Raw genomic sequence first — 24,898 nt, forward strand, 5'->3', positions numbered from 1 at the left:
GGGATGGCATAACAGTGCAATGCAGGGCTTTTTTGGAAGAAAACCCCCCAGCAGGAACTCATTTTCATATTAGGCCACACCCCCTGATATCATTGTTTCACCCCCTGATATCATTGTTTCCAGCAGGAGTTCATTTGCATAATAGCCCACACCTCCTGGTGCCTAGCCAGCCAGAACTGTGTTCCTGTGTGTTTCTGTTTCCTGCTAAAAAAAGAGACCCTGGTGCAATTTTTTTCTTTAAAGCACTGATACTACTTTTCATCAATTATACACAAGATACTCGGCAAGAATTAAAATTACTAATATTTCACATTTGTGTTACTCATGGTACAGGAACTGTTTAATTGGTGTCCTTCACAATCATACAAGCAAAACCAGCAACTATACTCATAACATGCCATTGGTGGAGTATGGCTCACTTGTAATCCCCTCCCCACCACCATTCAAGACTCAATGTGAAAGAAATCTGTCTCTGGTGATTAAAAGCATGCACATTCTAGTACTTGAAATTAATACTGAGCTATTGCTTCACCAGCCTGTTGTCCTCAATGCCATGTTATGGTCAACACTTAAATCTTATTATGTGAAATAGATGCTCACTGAGTATTTAGTAATCTCTAAAAGCCCACAAAGTGTCTGAACTTGAACACTAAAACATTCTTCCTCCAAAGGTAACCCGTTTCCAGATAGCTCTCACAGAATTTTTCTGGCATTACCATGCTACTGGTAATCTTTTCTCCTTTCATTTTCTCCAGCAGTTAGAAATTGGTAACTAATTTATAGAAAGTACAGTTTTTGGTCTGCTTCAGTAAATATCCCACATTCACTTTCTGTTCAGCTAGTAAATCTTTTCCCATGTGTGTTTATGTGGTATGCACAATATGTGTACCATGTGTTTGAAAATACATGTGATATAAAAAAATTACTTCAGAAGAATGGGCTATATCCTAGGGGTATTTGCATGTTTTCACTGTTTGATAAATCTGGTCACTGGTATATGTTCACAATAGATTCTAATAATAATTCAGAAACTTTTAAAAACTGAAATTGTGTACTTATTTGAGGAAAGGTCTCATGCTCCCTCCTTGCCCTAAGTGATGCAAAAATGTATAGGTATTAGAAATCCCTATATGAAAAAGGAGCAAAGGAAGGGCTGGCTAGGGGGAAAAGTCTACATTTTTGCAAAATCTAAGGTAAATTGATGAAGAACATAGAAAGCGTAGTGTCACTTTGCTAGTTTATCCTGAGAGCTTCCTGTTCCCACTACTGTTTCTCAATTATATATAATAAACTCTATATAGGGAATGGCCAGATGAGGATGAAGCAGCTTGTTTGCTGAGAAGCTTTTGTTGGTAGGAAAATAGTAGAGAGTGAATGATAGGTGATGGAGAATGACCGTTGAATGGTTGGGGGAATACTGCAGGGGAGAGGGCACCCCTTAGTTTGTCTGTGAAGGGGTTGAAGAGATGCAACTAGAAATCCAGATGCAGAACTATACAGCCAAATACTGCAGCTTTGTGAATTGAGTAACAGTTCAGCAGTGCAAAGTAACAGTGAAGTTGAGAGATTAGAAACAAAGAAGCCATTGGGAGGTGGCAAACAGTGGTGCATGAGCAGCTGATGAAATAAAAAGTAGCAGTCCAGAAAAATTTCAGTGGCAGCAGCAGTACCAACTTGAAATAAAAGTGCATTAAGATTGATCACTGAGTGTGTGTCTAAGTAGAAGTTCAGATTTTGACAAGATTTTGTTTATAGCTGTATAACTAATCCTCTTAAATATTGAATTGCTGGGTTGGTTGAGATTTAGTTATCCCTTTAAAAATAGCCTTTGATAAGACATTATTTGTACATTGGACTCCTGGCACTGATACTAACAGAATTTGAAATCTAACTGCAAGGACACTTAAGAAAAACATGGGTGGTTCACTTGGAGAACTGGAATGTCTGTATACCTTCTTCCTTTCTGGCAGGTTCACTACTGATCTGGGGATGGCTTAAACTTGCTTGATATAGCAGTTCGAGTGAACTAGGATCTGGGAGACCATTCCGCACAATCATATATTTTCTCTTAAATTGGGTTGCCAGCCTCCAGGTGGGGCCTGAAGGCCCCTCCCCAACCCCCACCTTCTCCTGGATCCACCCCCAAAGTCTCCAGGTATTTTCCAACACAGACCTTGCAACCCTAAGTTTGACTGCCAGGCACATTTTCCCCTTGAATTACAGTATGTACATATTTTCAAAGCATGCAATAAATAAGCAAGAAAAAGTGTTTCCTTTTTACATGATTGATTTGCATTTTCCTCAGACTTCATGTGCAGCAGCTATATTTACTGATGTAATACCAATTTTTGTTAAATGCTGTTTTGTATATTTAGCATGTTTCATTAAACTCAGTTATGAATTTCCACTTTAAGTAACATTGCAAAACATCTGAACGTAGGTTTGAGGGTACAACATAATTCAAAACAAGCTTATGCTAAATACTTTAAATGCTGCTGATGGGAATCCGCAATATCCTCTTCCATATATCATGGCTGAAGAAGCTGCAAGGAATAATCTGGCTTTGTTATTCAGACTTGGTTCATGTCAGGCTTGGGTCAAATCAGAGGGCATGTGCATATAAGTGAGAAGAGTGGTCCTGATGATTTCAGAAGTAGTTGGATTTTTAAGGCTTTGCTTGAAAAGGTGCAAGACTGAAGTGCACTTAAAATGTTGCTGCATATTTAAACACTCTAATTGTTGAGTGAACTAGTCCCTTTGCTTGTCCTTTTTCTCGCAGAGTGCATAGAAAAGTGATTGTACAACTTTGTCCCCAAACTATAGCCGGTTATGACTTAGAAAACCACCCAATACATTTTTCCTTGGGGTAGGTTCTCCCCCCCCCCACCAATATTTCAGTAAAAGGAGTAGAAAAATATTCCTAAGTTAAAAATATTAAAAATTAATTTGATTTTTTCAAAAAGGAGTGGAAGAAATTTAAAGGATATATGGAGAAAGAGTGGAATGTAAAAAGACATTGGACAATTTTTTAGTATTAATGGGGAAAAATATATACATTGAACTTTAATCAGTTACTAGTACCTTTAGTATTGAACTTGAATCTATAACTTCGGGGAAGTCAACATTGGAGGGAGGGGGGATTGAAATGTCATATGGGTTAGTACTGAAAATTTATAATTAAGATTTGTAACCATATGCTATCAATAAATTGTTAAAACACAAAAAAATTAATTTGATTTTTTTCTTTTAAAGTTCAAATATGTTTGTTAGCTATCCAATTTCTTGGGTTCCAAACAGTTCCAAACCATAGCATTGGAAAGGAACCATGCTGATGTGAGTTATTCCAATATGCATGCATTGGAGGGAGTGAATCTCTGTAAAAGAAACATTTTGTGTCGTACCAAAGTGTGCTTTCAAGGATGCACAGCAGCCAAGAAGGTCAGAGTGCCTGCTCCGGTTGCAACGTCACTGAGGATGTTCTCCGCAGCCGAGAACGAAACGTCTGGAAGAAAAACTTTCTCCAGTAGAACATGGCACTTGAGCCCGAAAGATTCTACAAACCCTAATGTGCTTTCAAGCTTTCTATATTATAGAAATACCTTGACTTCTGCCACCACAAACATTTCTGTTTCTGAAGGAATTTTTCTACTTAAAGATACACTGAAATTTGACTTGGGTAAAAGTATATTTCAAATGCAATATGTATGTTTCCTCAGAGTTGAGTTACAGGTTAGCTGAATTTTCTTGAACAGTAATAATATTTAGGCAACATTAAAAAAAAGCAATGCTATTACCTAATCAGAATATGTCTACAGTATTTCTGTTGTAGAAATTGTTGCATTGTATTTGTAATGATACTGCTAGGTTGTATCTGTAACCATACTTGCAATGTAACCATACTTGCTAGAAGTGTGTGGTTAGTGCATGGTTAGGTATAAGTTGTGTTCATCCAGTTGACGTTTTGGCTACCTCTTCATGTTCTAAAAATTTGGTACTGATTGAATGCTGTGGAAGTTATTGAGTGTCTTAACTAAAACTACAGTAGTGGCTAAAAATGTAAGGTGAGAATGAAAACATTTCCAGTTGAAATTATGCATCTGCTTTGAATTCCTTAGGTCAGTGGTCCCCAGCCTTTCCATGAACTGGGGGGAGGGATGGTTTAGGGATGATACAATTGTGCACTTTATTCCTCTTAGTTTGGTGTGGTGGTTAAATGTGCAGACTCTTATCTGGGAGAACCTGGTTTGATTTCCCACTCCTCCACTTGCAGCTGCTGGAATGGCCTTGGGTCAGCCATAGCTCTTGCAGAGTTGCCCTTGAAAGGGCAGCTTCTGTGAAACCTCTCTCAGCCACACACAGGGTTTCTATTGTGGGGGAGGAAAGTAAAGAAGATTGTGAGTTGCTCTGAGACGCTAAAATTTGGAATGGAGGATATAAATCCAATGCTGCTGCTGCTTATTATTATTACTACATTGTAATATGTAATGAAATAATTGTACAACTCATGGCCCAGTTGCTAACAGGCCACGGACTGGTACTGGTCCATAGCCCAGGGGATGGGAACCCCTGCCTTAGGTGGTCTTAGAATCTGGTCTGCTATAAGGGGATAATACTGAACTGTCGTTGCAGGGCTTTTGACAGATTATCAACACAGAAGTGTATGCATGAACACTCTGAAGATCTAATGAATTCTAAGTGCTGTCAGTTACAGTGATATCTATCAAGAGGATGACTTTCTCACAAGAGATTAAAAGCTAAATGTTACTAGCAATGATATTGTTTAGTTGGGGTCTATGCCCTGTGGTTCTTAACCATCAGTTTGTAATAGGAAAATGTACACAACTATAGGGCTTAATCTCAGTAGACGTTGAACAGAAATGGTGTTAATTTCTAAGGCTAATTAGTTTTTTTAACCAATATTGCAAGTAGAAAACAAATATTCTGAGAATTTAACTAGCAAGAAAAACACCTTGCATAAGTAGCATTTGTGTAAATAGGTAGATTCAAAGAACGTTCTTTTCAGTCTAAGATGCTGCTAGCTGTTTGGTATATCCCATATTGATACATTTGTTTACTTTATTTTTTTTGCAGAAAGTGGAGCTGTTCCAAAAAAGAAGGATCCACTGTCTCAAACTAGTAACTCGCTCCCTCGTTCAAAGTCTGTGGCAAAGCCTGGATCTGTAGGCCTTTCAGGGCACCAAAGGACACCTAGTTATAGTGGAATATCCAATTTCACTGTGCCTAGACAGGGACCAGCTCCAGCAACATCAACTCAGAAGGTAAGGAAGTAGTCTGCAGGCACACCATAGTGAGTATTTGCTGGTAGTTTTGAATTGAAACATTGCAATTCAGAATTGAGGAATTGTTTGATATCTTTCTGTTAAAGCTCAAAAGCTTTTATTCTAAAGTATTTTCTAGACAGGCAACTTCTATTAAGGACACTGTTGTGTGTTATTCTAGTTTGTTAAATGGAAAAATGGAATCAACCTGATCTTCTCAGTTTAAATTGCTGTTGAGAGCGTGGTAGTGGGGGCTAGTTTCAGTGATATTACATATACTTGCTAACAGCAGCTTGCAGCCCTTTGTTTCAGATTTTCCTTAATTCATCTTAAAACATGCATACAGGCTGCAAGGCTAATCATAAACTGAAGCAAGACAGTAGATATCTATGCCTACAATACAAACATATATATCAGTCTAGCCTGACCTCCACTGCTAATAGTATTATTCTGCTCTGTAACTTTATTTCACTTCTCTTAACGTGCAATTTTTTAATTAACTGCAAAAATAAAGAATCCTGGTATGCGATCTCAGGAATTCTGGACTTGCTATAATCTTTTGTGGTAATTGAGACTTACCCTTCCAAATGCTTCCTAACCCAGTTGCTAGACCTACCAGAGTTTGGTTACCAATCACATACTCATCAATATGATCAGTGGCATGAATGGGTGGCACTTCTAGTGGTGGGTTTTGTCCTGCCATCCTTTTCTTGTAGTAGCCCTCTGACCACAGAGATCTCTCAAGTCCTGTTTCAAAAAGTTATCAAACACAGGAGTAGAAGATTTAGGCCCCCCTGTTTCTTGCTTCAGCTGGTCAGCTTAGCATAATGATTGTGGCAGATCAAGACTAAAGGGGAGCAGTTTCACTCTGTCTTCCCTTCTCACTGCAGCTTCCCTGGAGGTGTGTTGTGTTTTGAGCATTCTTTTTTCTGCATGGGAGTCCCATGACCTCAACCATGCCTTTTGTGAGTTTCAGGGTGGGAAGGAAAAGACCATGGGAAATTAGTTGCCATTCACACAGCCGCAGGATGCAAGTTAGAATTAAAGCTAATTCAATTACTAATAATTGATGAATGTACATTACATTACTTGAAGCTTTTGGATCACATCAATATAACTCATCGCCACCCTACTGAACCTTCTGGGGCTGAAATTTCAGAGTACTGGTTGACTTGTGGCTATGCTAGATAATTTTAGACTACAGCCATAATACCAAGCACTAAATGGTATACTCTGTGTGAGCAGTGGGGCTTCTAAAGTATATCCGCCTTTGCTTGAAAACTCAAGGAACTTCTTCAGAAGTGGCCTCTGATGGTGGTGAGTGAGATGCACACCCACAGCTTTTCATACAGTATGTCTGGAATGAACGCTTCAGAGCTTTCGAATTCATTAAGTGAATAGTTTTATTTCTAATCATGCCTTAAGGGGCTGCATATGATCCTTATTCTAGTCAGCTTAGGAGATCCTGCTCATGTTGCTCCTGCTATCTGAGGTGCTATCCTGCTACCTAAGATGACAGGTGACAGCACATGAAAGGCTTTCTCAGTCTTTGTGCCAAAACTTTGAAATGCCTTCTCTAGGGAGATTTGTTTGTCTTCTATCGGCATTTCCCACCAGAGGGTGAAGACTTTTATTTCATTTGGCATGCCCCCAATAACAATTACTGGCCCTCCTCCCTGGTTAAGGTGTTTTTTTTGTGTGTTTTTATTGAATAATTTTATCATTTTAAATGTATTTTTAATTGTTAAAATGTTTTAAGAACATAAGAGAAGCCATGTTGGATCAGGCCAATGGCCCATCCAGTCCAACACTGTGTCACACAGTGGCCAAAAAAATTATATATATACACATATATGCACACTGTGGCTAATAGCCACTGATGGACCTCTGCTCCATATTTTTATCTAACCCCCTCTTGAAGCTGGCTATGCTTGTAGCTGCTACCACCTCCTGTGGCAGTGAATTCCACATGTTAATCACCCTTTGGGTGAAGAAGTACTTCCTTTTATCCGTTTTAACCCGACTGCTCAGCAATTTCATCGAATGCTCACTTCTTGGGAGAAAAGGGAGAAAAGTACTTCTTTCTCTACTTTCTCCATCCCAAGCATAATCTTGTAAACCTCTATCATGTCACCCCGCAGTCAACATTTCTCCAAGCTAAAGAGCCCCAAGCGTTTCAACCTTTCTTCATAGGGAAAGTGTTCCAGCCCTTTGATCATTCTAGTTGTCCTTTTCTGGACTTTTTCCAATGCTATAATATCCTTTTTGAGGTGCGGTGACCAGAATTGCACACAGTACTCCAAATGAGACCGCACCATCAATTTATACAGGGGCATTATGATACTGGCTGATTTGTTTTCAATTCCCTTCCTAATAATTCCCAGCATGGCGTTGGCCTTTTTTATTGCAATCACACACTTTTAATTTTTTAAAATAATGTTTGCCATTTTGGGGACCCTGATTGGGTGGTTAGGCAGCCTATAAATGTTTTAAATAAAATCAATACTTCACATGTTTTCTCAGGCTACTCCAAAGAACAATAGATCCAACAAGCCTACTACTCCTACAACTGCTGTACGAAAAAAGAAAGATGTGAAGATTTTTAGAAATGTGGACAGTAACCTTGCTAATCTTATTCTCAATGAGATTGTAGACAGGTAAGTAATAGAAAGGCTTGTCATCTGAGGATGGGATTGAAAAGTGGTGGACCCTGTGGAATACACTGCGAGTTACATTTTTAAATAGGCACAATGCACAGTCTACAATACACTTTACATCTAGGTAGAATTTTTACTTCTTTATATAACTTTCACCAGCTTAGGATAGTTAAATCAGTCCCAAATCTCTGATGCCAGAATGTGTATGTCAGAGCAAGTCCTGCATTATTCCAAGGAGACCCTGGCAAATTCATTGTCTCTTGCAAGACAACTGCCTCTCTGCTCTCATCCTTTCTTAGAGTGTGTGCTGAACAGTGAGGGATGTGACAGTTCTGCCCCAGAGCCCAACAGGCCACCCACACTCCCTGCTTAAGCAAACAGTCCTTGAACAAGCGAGAAAGGCACAGCCCTGTTCCAAAGCTAGGGATGAAGTTGTTTTGGTTAGAGAACCCACTATCCCAGTGGGAATTCCTCTGTGCTCCTCAACCCCCCTCCTCTTCAGTTGGGGGATCAGAGCCTTTCCCTGTGCCTCATGATACCCTCCTCCCCGTTTGATAGGAGAAACGTCCAAATGGGCTTTCATAATGTGATCCATGGTAGGTAGAGAATCAAGACAATTGTTCGTCTTAAGTAAAACAGGCTTTATTCTACTGGCAAAACTCTAGAATAAAAACAAATTATAGGACAAAGATATAGATCAATAGAAGAAATGAAATAGAGATTTCTAGCTTACAGACCAATAAAATGAATGAAAGAGAGATATACTTGAACTTCTAAATCCTGAGCATCTGATTGCCCCTCCCTGTTGGGTGATTGAAGTGGGTGTACATGTAAAGATGCTATCCTTGGCATGGTCACATTTCCATCACAATCACACACTCAAGCATGCACAGAAGGAACAGGTCCTTTTCTGTTTTCCCTATGTAGAAAAAGGTCTTAACCAATCTGAGTCTCAGACTCTGGCAGCACCTCTTCAGCAAATAGAGAGGCACTGCATATCAAAGAGATCCCATATTTTCACTTCTGGCTGTGAAACTAAGCCTATCCAACAGGATGAGTTTTTTCACAGCCTTGGTGCCACACACATACTGGTCTGTCTCCATAAATGTCATCTGTCTTTAGATCCATTAAAAAAAATCATTATAAGATGGGGGTATTGGGAAAAGGATGTACAGAACACAGAAAATAAGAATATAGGGGATTTTTTTACATGACCTGCCTCTTCACATGAAACCAAGTTTTGGTTAGCTAAGATCCTCACAACGTTGGCCGTTCTTGGAACTAAATAGCCAAAAGGTGGGCATTCACAAAAGGAGTAACTGCTTGGATTATTACATAGGAAAAGCTAACCAGATTTCTTTTAGGGATGTAGTGCGATTTCCTGTGTTAGCTTAATGTTTATAGTCCAAACATAATTCTACTTTAAGCCATGTTCCAGGAATTGGAGTTTTTAAAGTTTGAATTGTGGGTGACTTCATGATTTTGATTCCTTAAAAATGGCAGAGTTGTGAGGCATGAAACTATCCAGCTGCACTCTAGAAGAATGAGATGTCTATTGTTACACTAATTGGTATTCTGTATCTGTTAGCGGGCCATCTGTCAAATTTGATGATATTGCTGGGCAGGAGCTAGCAAAGCAGGCGCTGCAAGAAATTGTTATTCTTCCATCTCTTAGACCTGAGGTAAGTAATCTGTTTTTTGTCAGTTTTCATATTAGCCCTGAGAGTCTTGTGTTCTGCAGTAATTAGAATATAGTTTATCTCAACACCATTCATTCACAGCCTGGAGCATATTCATGATATTGGATTTATATCCCGCCCTCCACTCCGAAGAGTCTCAGAGTGGCTCACAATCTCCTTTACCTTCCTCCCCCACAACAGACACCCTGTGAGGTGGGTGGGGCTGGAGAGGGCTCTCACTGCAGCTGCCCTTTCAAGGACAACCTCTGCCAGAGCTATGGCTGACCCGAGGCCATGCTAGCAGGTGCAAGTGGAGGAGTGGGGAATCAAACCTGGTTCTCCCAGATAAGAGTCCGCACACTTAACCACTACACCATACTGGCTCTCTCTATTCATGTAACATCTGCAGTCCAAATTACTTTCAGAAAAACTGGATGGTTTTTTCCATACGTCATTTTTGTTATAATTGATAATAAGAATCACAATTCTTCTCCATTGGTGTCCATTTGGGTTGATGGTATTTATGATCATTCAGTGAGGAGAGCACTGTGTGCTCTATGGTGTGTGTTTTTCAAGGAGTACCTAACCGCATGTTGCTAAACAGAATTGAAATGACTCCTCCCCAGTTCTTCTTGAGAGCCTAGATCCTAGTTTGGTATTCTAACCACTATAACACACTGGCTATCAGATGAGCCAACTAGATGAGTCAAATGTTAATGCTTAAATTTGTTTGGTCCTTTTTTAATATATGGATTACATTGCCATCTCTCATATGCCCTTTCTCCCTACTTCCCCTTCTGTTTCATAACTGGGGTGGGAATAGTAAGGTCCTAGATGGTTTGATTGGATGGCCTTTTTTCGAGATCTGTATTTTAAACATCAGTATGTTAAATGTATGCTGATAAATTGCCAGTTTGTATGATGTGGCACAAGATAAGTTAATTCCACCATACTTTCAGTTGTTTACAGGGCTCAGGGCTCCTGCACGTGGATTGTTGTTGTTTGGCCCACCAGGAAATGGGAAGACAATGCTGGTGAGAGAACCATTTTTCTGTGGCAAATATTTTTTTTCCAGAAATCTGTAGTTTTATGCCATTGTGAAAAACTGACATTGCCTAATCTCTTTAAAATAGGAGAATATTTTAATGTTGGACAGTTGACACTTGTTGGAAACATATTAATGTGAGAGCTTCACCATGTCCTGCTATGAGAGCTCACAAAAAATGAAAAAGAGGGGAGGACTCAACACAAGATACAGCTGTGATTTGAGAGTCAAGCTGTCAAAATCAGTTATTATAAAAAATAGAAATGTTTATGGTGTACACATTAGTAAAAGATAAAACAGCTTAAAAGAAATGGTCTGAATATCAGACTCTTGAAACTTTTAACATACAGAAATAATAGTTACATGTGTACAGTTGATGGATATATCTTATGACCAATATGTGTTTTGCCCCCCTAGTGCCTTCCTCAGTGATCAATGTTACTATTGTAAAACAACACATATCCAAGAGTAAATATATGAAAAAAGATTTTCTTTGAAGCCACGTGTTGCTGTCTGGAATTGTCAAAAGAGAGGAAAAACCCAAATTATTACATTACAAATGCACATAATACCATACAAAATTAAAAAATGACAAAAGAATTGTTACCTTGTGTGATGTGCAATTACTAAAAGTTTACACAGCAGACCATGGATAACTGCACATGCTCTCCAAATTCTGCACTGAAATGATAAATTAAAACTATGTAATTGCTAGACAGCTGCTCGTGTGTCTACCATACATTTTTGTGAAAGTACAATGGTAGCCATTGGTGAATAATATTTTTAGCCCCAAAAGTTATCTGAAGTGGAAAGGAACTGTGAGGTTTACTTCTACATCTCTAAAGCTGCATATGGTATTCAGAGGGGAAAAAGTAACCATGTAGTTCTGGAGCACAGGGTTCTTAAATTTTTTTTCTGGTATTTAGGTCTTGAAGTTAATTTACATTGTGTTACTACACAGCTTTTTTCTTTCCCTTGTATTGGGAATGAGCTGGATAACAACATTAAAATTCTTTCCTTAGGCATACTTTCAGTATTTGGCCATGTTGAAAAGGCACTTGTGTAAAATACTGTACTAAGGTGCTCTGGCAGATCAGAGATATCGAAGTTTCCTGCTAAGTTTTGTTTCCTGAAATAATAAAACATCTAGAAAGTGAAATGGAATCCCTGCCTTCATAAGAAGAGAGGATGTTGTAGTACATACTTTAGAGACTAATAAGCCTTAAACAGTCGTTGAAAATTTGTTGTTCTTTGTGGATATTGTTTAAAGTTTTGGGAAATGGAATGTCTACAAATTTAGCTTCATACTGCCTACAATGAAATAATATATTGTGTCAACAATGTAGTAATATTTTGAATTTTCTTTAATGACACTCTACTGTTTGGTGTTACAAGAAAGCATACTATAAACTGTAGTATAGTGTTGCTCCAGTTTGGCCTTCTTTCTCCTTTCAGGCCAAAGCAGTGGCTGCAGAATCTAATGCAACCTTTTTTAACATAAGTGCAGCAAGTCTGACATCAAAATATGTAAGTTAATTGTTTATTCTGGCTGTACACTTAAGAAAACATCCTGAGAGCTCTTGATTAATGTGTTCTGCTGGAGGAATATTTGCATGAGGGTTTCTTGCACTAGAAATTGTTGCCTTAACACTAAAGCTGCTGCTTCTGGCTTTGCTTTGAGTTTCCTTTCTAGAGCTGCAGCCTTGGGGTTTGGGGCTTTGTGAACAGAAATGAGAACAAATTATTCTAGGACCTTAAATAAAGGCCGGGCCTGTTGGAGCCAAACAGAAAGATGTTGAGGTATGCAAGAAAATACAGTGTATGTACAAGTCAGTCTTCAACATGAGCTCTGGAGACAGTAGCACTTTCTGGCTACAAAACAGTTTATTACCATACCATACCAAACCTTTAATGGCATAACAGTTGCAAATAAAAATACACAGAATATAAAAATTTAAACATTGGAGATAAAATCAAAATGAAATCGAGCTTACAGATGCATTCATACATGGTCAGATTTAAATTTAAGGATGTTAGCCAAAAATTTTGCCACAGCCTCACTTACCTCCCCCTCAGTATCATTCAATAAATAATAACAGGGTGGCAGAACAGACAAATCTGGGTAGAAAGAAAGCTTGCAAAATAAATCTTTACAGAGATTATGATAAAAGGAACAATCAAGCAATATATGCTGAATTGAGTCGGGAATATTCGCTCCACAGGAACAGAGTCTGTCGCCTAAAGGGACTCGATTATATCTAGGGTTGCCAAGTCCAATTCAAGAAAAATCTGGGGACCTTGGGGGTGGAGCCAGCAGACATTGGGGGTGGAGCCAGGAACAAGGGTGTGACAAGCATAATTGTACTCCAAGGGAGTTCTGGCCATCACATTTAAAGGGACAGCACACCTTTTTAAATGCCTTTCTTCCATAGGAAATAATTAAGAATATGGGCACCATCTTTTGGGGCTCATAAAATTGGACCCTCTGGTCCAATTGTTTTGAAAGTTGGGGGGTATTTGGGGGAGAGGCACTAGATGCTATACTAAATTTGGTGCCTCTACCTCAAAAAATAGCCCCCCCAGAGCCCCAACACCCACGGATCTATTCCCTATGGGAATCGTTCTCCATAGGGAATAATAGAGTGCCCAGTAGACATTTCCCTCCCCCCCACGCTTTCTAAAGGGGGGGGAGGGCCTCCAAACCAGGGAATCCCCTGCCCCCTCACTCTCTCTCACACACACAAATACTTACTAGATCTTCTTCCTGCAGAACTCTACTTGCTGTGAAAACGCAAGCAAAAGAAAGGGAGGGGCCATTCTCCATGGAAACTATTACTGACCGTTTCCAATGAAGCCCTTCCTATTTCCTGTTTCCTGCACAGCCTTAAAGGCACACATTTTACAAACGGATCAGGAGCTCTACAACTACATGATGCCTACATGCATGTTCTCCCCTCCCCCCGCTTCCGGATTTTTTGGAGAGTGGGGGAGGAGGTTGCAAATTCAGGGGTTCCCCGCCAGGGCGGGGGGGTGTTGGGAAGCCTAATTATATCTCCCTTGTAAAACTTTGAAGGGAAACACATTTAGTCTAGCCAACATAAATGCTCTGCGATGACTTGGAATGGTTAAGTCTGATAGATAATGGGGCATTTTGCCACAGAAAGCATAAAGACTTAAGGAAGCTGGGGAGCAAATACAAGGGTCTGTTGGAACAGCTTATTACAATATTATATGTTACATAAAATTGTGGGTAATTTTTCTCTAACAATATTTAAAATTAAAAATAACTATAGAGGGCTGCAGTTTTGAGTGAACTTCCAGTAGGACAGAAAAGAGACACCTGACTTTTTTCTCTCAGGTTGTGAGAGACCTTCCCAACTGCTTTTCTCTGCTCACAATTTCAGCCTCCTGTGGCTCCTTTTCATTTAAAAAAATTGAGGGAAAGTGACTGCATATAATAGTGCAGAATTGTTTTCTGTTGTCTTGGAAGGCTGGGCCAGAACCAGCAGATCAAAATTAAATCAAAAGAGTTTTCGGCTAACGTTAGGAAGAACTTCCTGACAGAACGGTTCCTCAGTGGAACAGGCTTCCTTGGGAGGTGATGAGCGCTCCTTCTTTGGGGGTTTTTGAGCAGAGGCTAGATGGCATCTGACAGCAATGCTGATACTGTGAATTAGCAGATCATGAGAAGAAGGACAGGAAAAGTTGCATCAGTGCTTAGTTCTTGTGGCCTATTCTTATATGCCCAGGGAAATGCTGGTTGCCACTTTGGAGTTAGTCAGCAATTTTCATCCAGGCAAGGGATCCTGGAGGTTTTTGCCATCTTCCGGGCATGGAGCAGGGGTCACTGGGGATGTGTGAGATATTTGTGTGTGTGAGATATTTGTGAATTTCCTGCATTGCGCAGGGGCTTGGACTAGATGGCCCTTAAGGTCTCTTCCAACTTTATTATTCTGTGATTCCAATATGTAGCTTTGGCCTTTAGAGAGGCAAGAGAAGAATAACTCTATGCCCAATTATGAGATATGATCTTTCTATGCCCTTTGCTGCTTGCTTACCATCCTAAGCTGGGAAAATGCCTTGTGGGAAGGGAGAAATGGAAGAAAAATATATTCTCTCCTACCTTTTCTCCAATTCTGGTACCTCACAACATTGTTTCCTCAGTTTTCCTCACTTTCCATTTTTTATGACTTGAAGCACCCCATCTTGCAGATGAGGACAGAAAACAAAAGTAGCCAGCCTATTGACAGAATAACAATTTTGTTCAGTTCATAAAACTTATGTGGGTTTTTGCAATACATTGCATACAAGTTCCTAATTACAACTATTTGAGAATATACAATTGCATTTTTGAAAAAACAAAAGGAGGCCAACACTTTATATCACTGGAATTTATAAACATACATTGATACACATTAAAAAGGAGGTTTGTAAAAGAATGCAGGGAGCATATCATATGTACTGGAACTGAGCTGATATAATATGCTGATGGAATTGAATTTAGAATATCATATTCACCCAACCTTTGTTAAAAGCAAATTTATAATTATGTATTTTCTAAAGTATTTTAATGTCCAACCTTTGTTAAAAGCAAATTTATAATTATGTATTTTCTAAAGTATTTTAATGCTCATAGGTTGGTGAAGGGGAGAAACTGGTGCGTGCTCTTTTTGCAGTGGCCAAAGAACTTCAGCCTTCTATAATTTTTATAGGTAAAGTTTCACTATTCATATTGCAATCTGTTCTGATCATTTTAAAATTAACTTTTAAAATAAAGATGTTGTTATTGAAGTTAGCGGCCCCGTGGTGCAGAGTGGTAAAGCAGCAGTACTGTGGTCTGAACTCTCTGCTCATGACCTGAGTTCGATTTTAGCGGAAGCTGGATTCAGGTAGCTGGCCCAAGGTTGACTCAGCCTTCCATCCTTCCGAGGTCAGTAAAATGAGTACCCAGCTTGCTGGGGGGAAAGTGTAAAAGACTGGGGAAGGCAATGGCAAACCACCCCATTAAAAGTCTGCCGTGAAAACGTTGTGAAAGCAACGTCACCCCAGAATCGGAAACGGCTGGTACTTGCAAGGGGACCTTTCTTTTTCCTATTGAAGTTAGTATCCATTGTATTTTTTATCTTGCAGTTTAAATTGTACATGTACAAAATTGTAGTGGTAACTGTTGAAGGAAAAATCTCTTTGGGTATATATTCTGTATGCCATATGTTTTAAATTATTTTTATTTGGAAGCCTGAACATTTAATAATGTTTCCACTTAATTTTCAGATGAAGTTGATAGTCTCTTATGTGAAAGAAGAGAAGGTGAACATGATGCCAGCAGACGTCTAAAAACAGAATTTTTAATAGAGTTCGATGGTGTAAGTATTAGACTCATGTTGTTTATCTTAGTTGGAAGCTCTCAGTGAATACTAACTGTAGCTAGTTAATGTTTGACATTAATTTTAAGGCATGTTGGCTTTTTCCCCATAAGGAAAAAGGTATTAAGGTATTACTGACTTGTAGATCTGTCCTTAAATGTTCAGGTAGTGATTAACTGACATTTCTAAAAAATTTTGGTGATTAAACTCTCATTTCATTTATAGAATCATAGAGTTGGAAGGTACCTCCATGGACATCTAGTCCAACCCCCTGCACAATGCAGGAAATTCACATATCTTCCCCACACACATACATCCCCAATGACTCTGCTGCATACCCAGAAGATGGCAAAGACCTCCAAGATCCCTTGCAAAACTGGCCTGGAGAAAAAATGCTGACTGAGCCCAAAGCGTTAATCAGCATTTCCATGGGCATGTAGGAAAAGGCCACAAGAACTAAGCTTTGATGCAACCCTCCTGCCCTCCTTCTCATGATCTGCCTAATTCATGATGTTACCCCCCCCCAGCCCCCCTCTCCAATATGATTAGAAGGCACTAACTCTAGTAAGTCTGTTTCTCTGCATTTATCAGCATTGCTGTCAGATGGCTATCTAGCCTCTGCTTAAAAAGTTTCCACCTCCCAAGGAAGCCTGTTCCACTGAGCCCACCACCTCTGGAGGAAGCCTGTTCCACTGAGGAATCGTTCTGTTCTTCCTAATGTTTAGCTGGAAACTCTTTTCATTTAATTTCAACCCGTTGATTCTGGTCTGATTTTCTTGGGCTACAGAAAACAATTCTGCACATCCTCTATATGACAACCCTTAAGTACATGAAGATGGTGATCGTATCACTTCTCAGTCATCTCCTCTCCAGGCTAAACATACCCAGCTCCTTCAATTTTTCCTCATAGGACTTGGCCTCCAGACCCCTCCCATCTTCATTGCCCTCTTCTGGACACATTCCAGCTTGCCTATATCCTTCTGAAATTGTGGTGCCCAAAACTGAGCACAATACTCTAGGTGAGGTCTAACTAGAGCAGAGTATAGCAGTACCCATCACTTCATGAGCCAGTTTGGTGTAGTGGTTAAGTGTGCGGACTGTTATCTGGGAGAACCGGGTTTGATTCCCCACTCCTCCACTTGCACCTGCTGGGATGGCCTTGGGTCAGCCATAGCTCTGGCAGAGGTTGTCCTTGAAAGGGCAGTGGCTGTGAGAGCCCTCTCCAGCCCCACCCACCTCACAGGGTGTCTGTTGTGGGGGAGGAAGGTAAAGGAGATTGTGAGTCGCTCTGAGACTCTTCAGAGTGAAGGGCGGGATATAAATCCAATATCATCATCTTCTTCTTGTGGGGACCCAAAGTGGCTAACATTGTTCTCATTCATTTCTCTCTTCCCCTCTCCCCTTTTATCCCTGTGAGGTAGATAAGGCTGAGAGTTTGACTGGCCCAGCATCACCATACATCTTTCCATGGCAGAAGAAGAATTCAAAGCAGCATCTCTCATATCCTAGCCTGCCAGTATAATCATTGCACTGCACTGATGTGTTCCAACACTGTTTGTAGAGGCAGTAGAGGTGTCTGGTGACAAAGTCTTTCCCCCTCCATTAAAGGATGTATTCTTTCACTTTTTACTAGGGAAAAAATCACTGGAGAAGACTGGAATGATGACTGGTTGTCATCTTGGCCTTTGTGAGAGAACTGAGAGGGTGGTGGTGGAGCAGATCTCCCTGGATGATGCATCTGTCCTTGACCATTTTCAGTCTGTTTTCAGGCCTAGTTACAGGATGGAGACAGTGTTGGTGGCTTTGGTTGATTATCTTTGCCTGAATGTAGACAAGTGCTGCGCTTCATTGTTGTTTCTTAAATTTATTAGCAGCCTTTGATCTGGTAGATTATATCATAATGAGGAGACATTTTGGAGGTAGAAGTAGGTGTTAAGGGATGTACTTTCAAATGCCTTAGTATTTTCTGATGGATTAGACTCAGAGTTGCTGAATCCGGCATCTTCAGTGCAGGACTTATCCTACAGAGTTCAACTGGGTTCAGCTTTATTGCTCACGCTTTTAGCCCTTGGGTGAGATCATCCATGGCTTTAGATTTAGGCATCATCAGTATGCTGATGACAACTAGCTTTCTCTATTTTTTGCCTGGACCATTAGTTGCTGCTACTTACCAACTGAGGTGACCAAGGGTAAAACTGAATCCTGACACAACAGAGGAGATATTGGTTAGTAAGGCTGAAATTTTGGAGGGTGTCATGCTTTCAACATGTGATGGGGCTCAGCTGACCCTGGCTAATTTGGTTAAGAGTCTGGGTGTTATAGCCAGCTTTCTTGCTCAAGATATTGTGGTAGTTGAGCAGTGAAAAAAAATGCTTTGTTCTGTCTTTTTAGTACAAAGGATGGCTCTCTACGTTGAGCCAGCAAATCTATACTATAATAACTTCAAGGCAAGATGATTGTAATATGTTCTTGGTAAGATTACCTTTGAGTTGGTACAGAACGCTAAAGCTCACTAGTATCAGGAGCCAGGGAGAGGGGGTATATTACATGTGTTCTGCACATTGTTGGTTACAGATAAGTTTCTGGGTTTAATTCAAGGTGCTCTTTATTACCTTTAAAGCCCTTTGTGGCCTGGACCCACATATATGGAGGAATACTTCTTCCAATATGCACTGTTACAGTAGTTTTGCTCATGTGAACAAGGCCTGCTGTCCCGCCCAGCCCGGGCGAGGACTACGCAAGGGGGACCCCCCAGCGCCTGCCAGCCACTCCCGGCCCCCGCCGCCGCCCCGAGAGCCTCCCACGCCTTCCCAAGCCCCCGCGGCGGCCCCCCCCTCACCTGGGCTGACGGAGTGCCAACAGCCGCCCGAACGGCGCCTCTTAGCCACCGCGCCCGTCTCCGGGTCCGAGGAGCCCGGCCAGAGGGAGACGTCGGGAAGCAGGAGGGAGAAGCTGAGCCCAGCGCTGGGCGAAGAGGAGGAGAGCCGCCTGACCCGTGGTGGCGAGAGACGCCACACCCCAGCACGCTGCAGAAGTCTGAGACGCCCGAGGCACGCCCAGGCAGCCCAGCCCCGGCGCGCCTCTCCCAGGCGTCTGGGGCTTTGAAGGGGGGGAGGAGCCAGAGAGGGGCAGAACCCAGGAGGGGGGAGGACTCAGACGGGGGGATAAAGGGAGGGAAGGAGGAGGTCGGGGAGGAAGCTGGCAAGTGCACAGTGGGGCTGCCTCCTGAGAGAGAGAAAGGAGTCCGTGCACAGCCAGAGGGGAACGGGGGGCCTGAGGTGAAGTAACCTGGCTCCCACCCCTGTTTCTGAGACCTCCGGGGAATGCCCCAGAGTGCCCGGGAGGGGCGACGGCGGCGCCAGGAGACCGGGGGAGGCACCCAGAGCGCGACACCTGCACACAAGAGAGATGAGCACCTGCCCATACCAAAGCGTACTCTGTTGAGATCACTGCCTGGTGCAATAGGCTGTCATGATCAGGAAGTTTCCTGTACTATTATTGTTCCATAGAATGTGCAGAGCCGAACTTTTTAGGAGGACATCTCTATGGGAAAAAACTGCCGTAAATGTTTAGTAAATGGTTCTTATGGTTTTAACTTTTGTAATCTGCCCTGAATCTTCCGTAAAAAGCAATGGCAGACTAAATTAATAAGTAAAGATTTATCCCATTAATGTTCTGTGTGTATGGTTTATAATTTACTGAAAAATGTTGTTGGTTATTTCCCCACAATTTATACTGTAATTTAGTAGTTACACATGTTCAGTGTGTTTATCACATTGTTTTCAAATTGTCTCCAACTTGGCTTCTAAATAAACTAATAAATTTAATTTATGGAAAAAATAGGTACAGTCTTCTGGAGAAGACCGAATACTTGTGATGGGAGCAACTAACAGGCCACAGGAACTTGATGATGCTGTTCTCAGGTAGTTTGAAAGATCCAATAACCTGCCACACATATAACATATTTTCAAGAATACATGTATTGTTTAAATGTGACCATTTGTCACTTTGAGACTTTTTCACTACTACATTTTCCCAACTCTATCCTACTTGCATAGCAAAAACGTAAGACAAGTTTTAAGGTAATATAAGGCACAGCACTTTGTATCTCTCACAAGAACTGGGTATAGTTGCAGTTTTGTTTGTAGAAAACCAACATTCTATCAAATGTCATAATTATATATACAAAGATATATAATATTCATTTTATGTTGAAGTAAGTTTACGTTACTGAAAAGACGTATATTAACGTTCCAGAAAAGCTTTTCTCACAGCTTAAAATTTCACAGAAATGTTGTCTTTCTAGCTATATAATTAGTAGTACTGGGAGAACTCAGAACATGCTTGTATCACCTTAATTTAAGCATATTTATTGTGCACATGACTTGGTTTCCAGCTCTGTATATTATGTTAAAGAAATAGTTTTGTGTTTGTGCTTGCAAATATGGCATGCTTATAAAAATTATTGTATTGAGAAAAGCATGGGCTAATTTCATTGAATATAAATTTGAATTTTTACAGGCACTAGACTTATCAAAGTTTAAAATAGTCCTCTAATTTTCCAGCACATATGTTTTAGCAAAGAAATGTGCTGCATTTATGGCACATTCTGTCAGAGGGAAAATATAGCTGTCTTAATGCCGATGTTCCCATTAAGCTGTGGACTGTTGTGAGCAACAATCCTACTTCACAAGCCAGAAGAGCTGCTAGCATTAAAGTTGGGAGCGAGCCTACATTTGTCTATCTTGTAAATTAGTTTTTTAGGAGATTATAACCATAACCTTGTAAAAATCTCAGAATAAATTATTTTAAGCAATATTACTTTTAAACCATAGATGTCAAACATGTGGCCTGTAGATATTGACATCTGAGGTGTGGTTTTTAAGATGTTTTGATCTCCTTATTACAGCTTCTGTCATATCTGTTTTTCAGGCGGTTCACCAAGCGGGTATATGTATCCTTACCAAATGAAGAGGTACGTGGCTTGTTAATACATCCTCACATACTGGTGCATCTTCCTGTTAGTTTCTATGGAGATCCAGATTACTTTATAGCTTTAAATTTGCAGTTTATGATTCACATAGCTTTTCACAAACATGATGTCTTCATGTGCATTATTTATATAAAGGTTGCACAGCAACACATTTTTCTGCTCCATAGTCTCCTTTCTTCTACTTTAAGACTTTCAGCTTTCTTTGAAGAAGCAAAAGCTTGATCATATGCTGACATCTGAATAAACCAGAGGTCCATAGTTAGATGTTATTGCCTCTAATGTATAATTCTTTGTGGTTGGGATCTAGGTTAAGGATTACATGATCACCAGGATTACTGTCTCCAATGTGCAAGTTTCCTGCCTCCCATGGCAGCCCAAAATGTCCTCCAAAATCTATTGCTAGAGGAGAAGGTACCCCACCCCATTGAATGAGATTTCAGAGATATTTTTGGTTCCCATTTAGCAAACAGAAACCCTTATACTTGTGCAAACAGTAATCTGGATCCTATCATGTGTGTCTAATTTCAATTGTATCTCTCTGTGCAGCTCTTACTAAACCTACTATTTATTTCTTTACCAAACATTCCAAATGTATTGGGAACAGATTTCTTCACCTGGAGTGTAACAAAGTTAGGCAAAGTCACACTGTTTATTTTAAATAATGAATGTTTTTAAAGGTGTTAGTTACTCTAGACATTGCAGCTGCTTTGGTTTATTCACTTAGTTTATGTTGAACACTTGACATATGCATTAGCTACATGAAAGGGGTATCTAAGGAGAATTGTAACAGCTTACATTAAAATGTTGGAATTCATTTTGTTTAAAATTAAAAAAATATGCTTGGGCAGGAGTTCTCACTGAGTGATAAGTAATTTCTTCTAGCAATTCTCTTACTTACGTTTACATAACTTGCAAGCAGAAAAATGATTTTTGGATCAAGTTTAAGTAGTGTAGTGGTCTTCAGCTTTTTATCCTCATGGTCTCTGCATCATACAGCCTTCTAAAGATAGATTTTAGATGCAAAAAAATCTCTCCTGTGCCTAAGGGACAGGGGAGACAGTTTCCTGCTAAGCTTTCTTTTGTCTGCAGTAGCATTGATAGTGCACACTGTCCTCAGAGACTTCTTTGCTGTCGTCTAGTTCTGCATTAAATCTTTTCTGCTCTGTGAATGCCACCAGCTATCAAACTTATCCTTCTGCAGTACAGCAAACCAAAAAGGGGAAAAATGGGAAGAAAGCCAGGTGATAGGTGACTGGTTTATTATCCTACAAAGCTCCTATGTGCTGGCCTGGCACATCCCAGTAGGTAAGGTAAGCAGCCGCCTAGGGCGCCACCTGGCCACATGGATAGGCATGGGTGCCCCCTCCCACTGAGTGTGCCCCGCCGTCCTTGCCTTCCCAGATGTCAGGGGCGGGGGCAGGGTCTAGGGTGCCAGAACCCCTGGCACTGACCCTGCCAACATGTTTTGCTGTGCAGGTTTTATCAGAGATCAGAGAATTCATGTGCTGGATTTAATTTAATTGTTGCTGAATAGGTGCAGCATTAGGTGAATACACTGATCCCCCTGATGAAGCCTGCATAGCAAGACATGTAGCGGCTTTGTATGATAACAAATGATCACCTATCACCTCTTTCCCCCTCCTCTTTGGTTTTCTGGTTGTAGTCCTACTTACTTCATCTTTCTACTTTACTTCATCCTTTTGCATTTATGGTGCAGTAGACAATTTTTAACAAGCGTGTGGGAGGGGGGATTGCCACTAGTTGATGGCCATGATTGAGGCCTTTTGTGCCTTGGAAAACAACACATGGGAGAGACTTGGTCTACTGCCAGAAATAAGCATGGTGTTCCAAGTGACCCTTCGGTGGCAAGACCTTTTGTCTTTTGATATGATAGCTGAGAAGCTGTCATTTGCCATCAAGAGACCTATTTACTCAGTTTCAGCACCACTGATGCACATTGATGCTGGTGCTGGGGCCCTCCCTTCAGCACTAAGCTAGCAGTAGTTTAAACTTGGAACTTAGGAAGAAGAAGGAACATCAGTTCAAGGAAGGTAGTATGAAAGTCCTTTACCACAACTTCCCATGCTGGCCCCTGAGATAGATGTTTCTGTGTAGTAATACCCAGAATTAAAACTAATGCTGTAACCCACCCTGAGCCCATCCGTGGGAAGGCCTGGATAGAAATTGAACCAAACAAATAAATAGTAACAGTGGCATGAGAACTGTGATTGGTCCTTGGGAAGTTATCCCAATCCTGTTTGTGTTCTCAGCCAGCTGAGACCAATCCCTGGGGTCAGTTTCAATCCATCTCCCTTTAATTCCTCCTTTGGGAGTGCGCATGCAAATACAGCTGTGATTGGGAATGATAGTTTCATTGCCCCTTACTGACATCTTCCGCATTATGCCCATATGAGGTTTCTGCATGAGCTTGTGAGGTCTTGTCATGTTATCACCCTTTTGTCACATTCTGTCATTCACTTCCCCAACCCATTCTGCAGGAACTTCTAGTACATGTGTAGTCAGTGTTGCCCTTCCAACCATGTGTTCTGCAGCCCACTTATAACTCCATCATCTTTATTTACTAGTCCATGAAACAAGGCAGTTGTGCATCCTGATACCTCTGCCTTTCCAAAGGCGCTGTCAGCTTTTCACCTGAACCAGGATATGGTTCTCCTTAGCTGCTTTTTTCTAACACAGCATCTACAGATATAGTCACAGATATATCACAAACTGTTTCATAAGTGCTTCCTGGAAAAGGCAAATTTCTTTCTACAAAAGCAGTTGCTATATCTGTGACTTTCAGCAGAGATGCTCCTCTTCCACAACTGTACGGAACTTCCACATCGCCTATTGATCTAAGCCTTTGTCAGACACTGAGCAGTTTAGGAACTCTTTTGGCATAGCAGTGTCCCCAACAACCACTTTTTGTAGAGACATCTGTACTTTCCACCTGGTAAGTTAGCCTGTTAGTCTTTCCCCATCACTGTGATGTCCAGAGACCCAAGAGAAAGAAAGGCTGCTTGCTTGTAACTGGTGGCCTCTATACATTTACACAGTTTCTGCAGCAGAACTTAAAATTTGCTGTGCTGGCTTTTACAGAAGAGGTGAGTTGGGAAATAGCATCCCCCTGCCCTTTGGGCATGCACAGTTGAGATTGCTTTTAATGCTTAAAATCTAGCTCTAGAAGGTTCTGAGTTGAGGAGCAGAGCCCATCAGTGTGAAAGTGCAAACAATCAATGGAAAAAGTTACAGGTAGGCCTGTAGCTACAGGGGGGCCAGGACCATCCTTTCAACCCCCTTTCCAACTGTATGGTCCCTCCATTAGAGTGCCCCCAATCTGTCCCCTTTGCTCACCACCACTCTGAAGAAGTAGTAGCATTGTTGCTGGTCTTTTCAGTTTTTTCTCTCCCCTTCTCTAACACAGTGTGCAGAGCAAAAGGGGGGTGGAGTCAAGAGGTCTCTGTCTCTCTGAGAGAGGAGCACATAAAGGGGTGGGGGGAGTGGAGCTGCTATGTCTGCCTAGGCAAAGGAGGGTAACTTAAGGCAGCTTACAGTGCCAAGAGCTTACAGTGCCAAACTGGGTGGCCCTCACCCCCCCCCCCAAAAAAAAAAACAACAAATCCTGCTGTGGGCCCCACCAAACATGAAATCCTGCCTACGGCCCTGGTTACAGGTAAGTAGCTGCTTTTATTACCCAGGCAGCAATATGAAACCGTCAAGAGTAGCAAGCATGTGCATGTGATGTCAGAGTTAATGACATCTCTGCTGTCAAATCCAGGACTGTGGGCAGTAGGCCAAGAGTTGCAGGTACAGGAAAATTATCTTAGCACCAGAAAATATACCAAAATGAAAGATAGGATAACACTCTCAAGTTTAAAACCT

General features: G+C 40.9%; 2 protein-coding genes across 5 annotated transcripts in view; one reads left to right on the forward strand and one right to left on the reverse strand.

Moving 5' to 3' along the window:
- The window catches only part of QPCT (glutaminyl-peptide cyclotransferase), a 440,295-nt gene that overhangs the window by 324,000 nt on the left and 91,397 nt on the right, over nucleotides 1–24,898 (reverse strand). The window lies entirely within an intron of this gene.
- SPAST (spastin) overlaps nucleotides 1–24,898 on the forward strand; it is a 47,908-nt gene that overhangs the window by 17,115 nt on the left and 5,895 nt on the right. For all 4 annotated transcript variants that reach the window (XM_060243921.1, XM_060243939.1, XM_060243947.1 and 1 more), the window contains 9 exons: nucleotides 5,092–5,279; nucleotides 7,803–7,936; nucleotides 9,525–9,618; nucleotides 10,575–10,649; nucleotides 12,116–12,187; nucleotides 15,297–15,372; nucleotides 15,932–16,023; nucleotides 19,867–19,946; nucleotides 20,956–20,998. In XM_060243921.1, the coding sequence (XP_060099904.1) occupies nucleotides 5,092–5,279; nucleotides 7,803–7,936; nucleotides 9,525–9,618; nucleotides 10,575–10,649; nucleotides 12,116–12,187; nucleotides 15,297–15,372; nucleotides 15,932–16,023; nucleotides 19,867–19,946; nucleotides 20,956–20,998 (854 nt within the window). The remainder of the gene's footprint in view (nucleotides 1–5,091; nucleotides 5,280–7,802; nucleotides 7,937–9,524; nucleotides 9,619–10,574; nucleotides 10,650–12,115; nucleotides 12,188–15,296; nucleotides 15,373–15,931; nucleotides 16,024–19,866; nucleotides 19,947–20,955; nucleotides 20,999–24,898) is intronic.

Source organism: Heteronotia binoei, chromosome 1, assembly GCF_032191835.1.
Source record: "Heteronotia binoei isolate CCM8104 ecotype False Entrance Well chromosome 1, APGP_CSIRO_Hbin_v1, whole genome shotgun sequence".
Taxonomy (NCBI): Eukaryota; Metazoa; Chordata; class Lepidosauria; order Squamata; family Gekkonidae; genus Heteronotia; species Heteronotia binoei.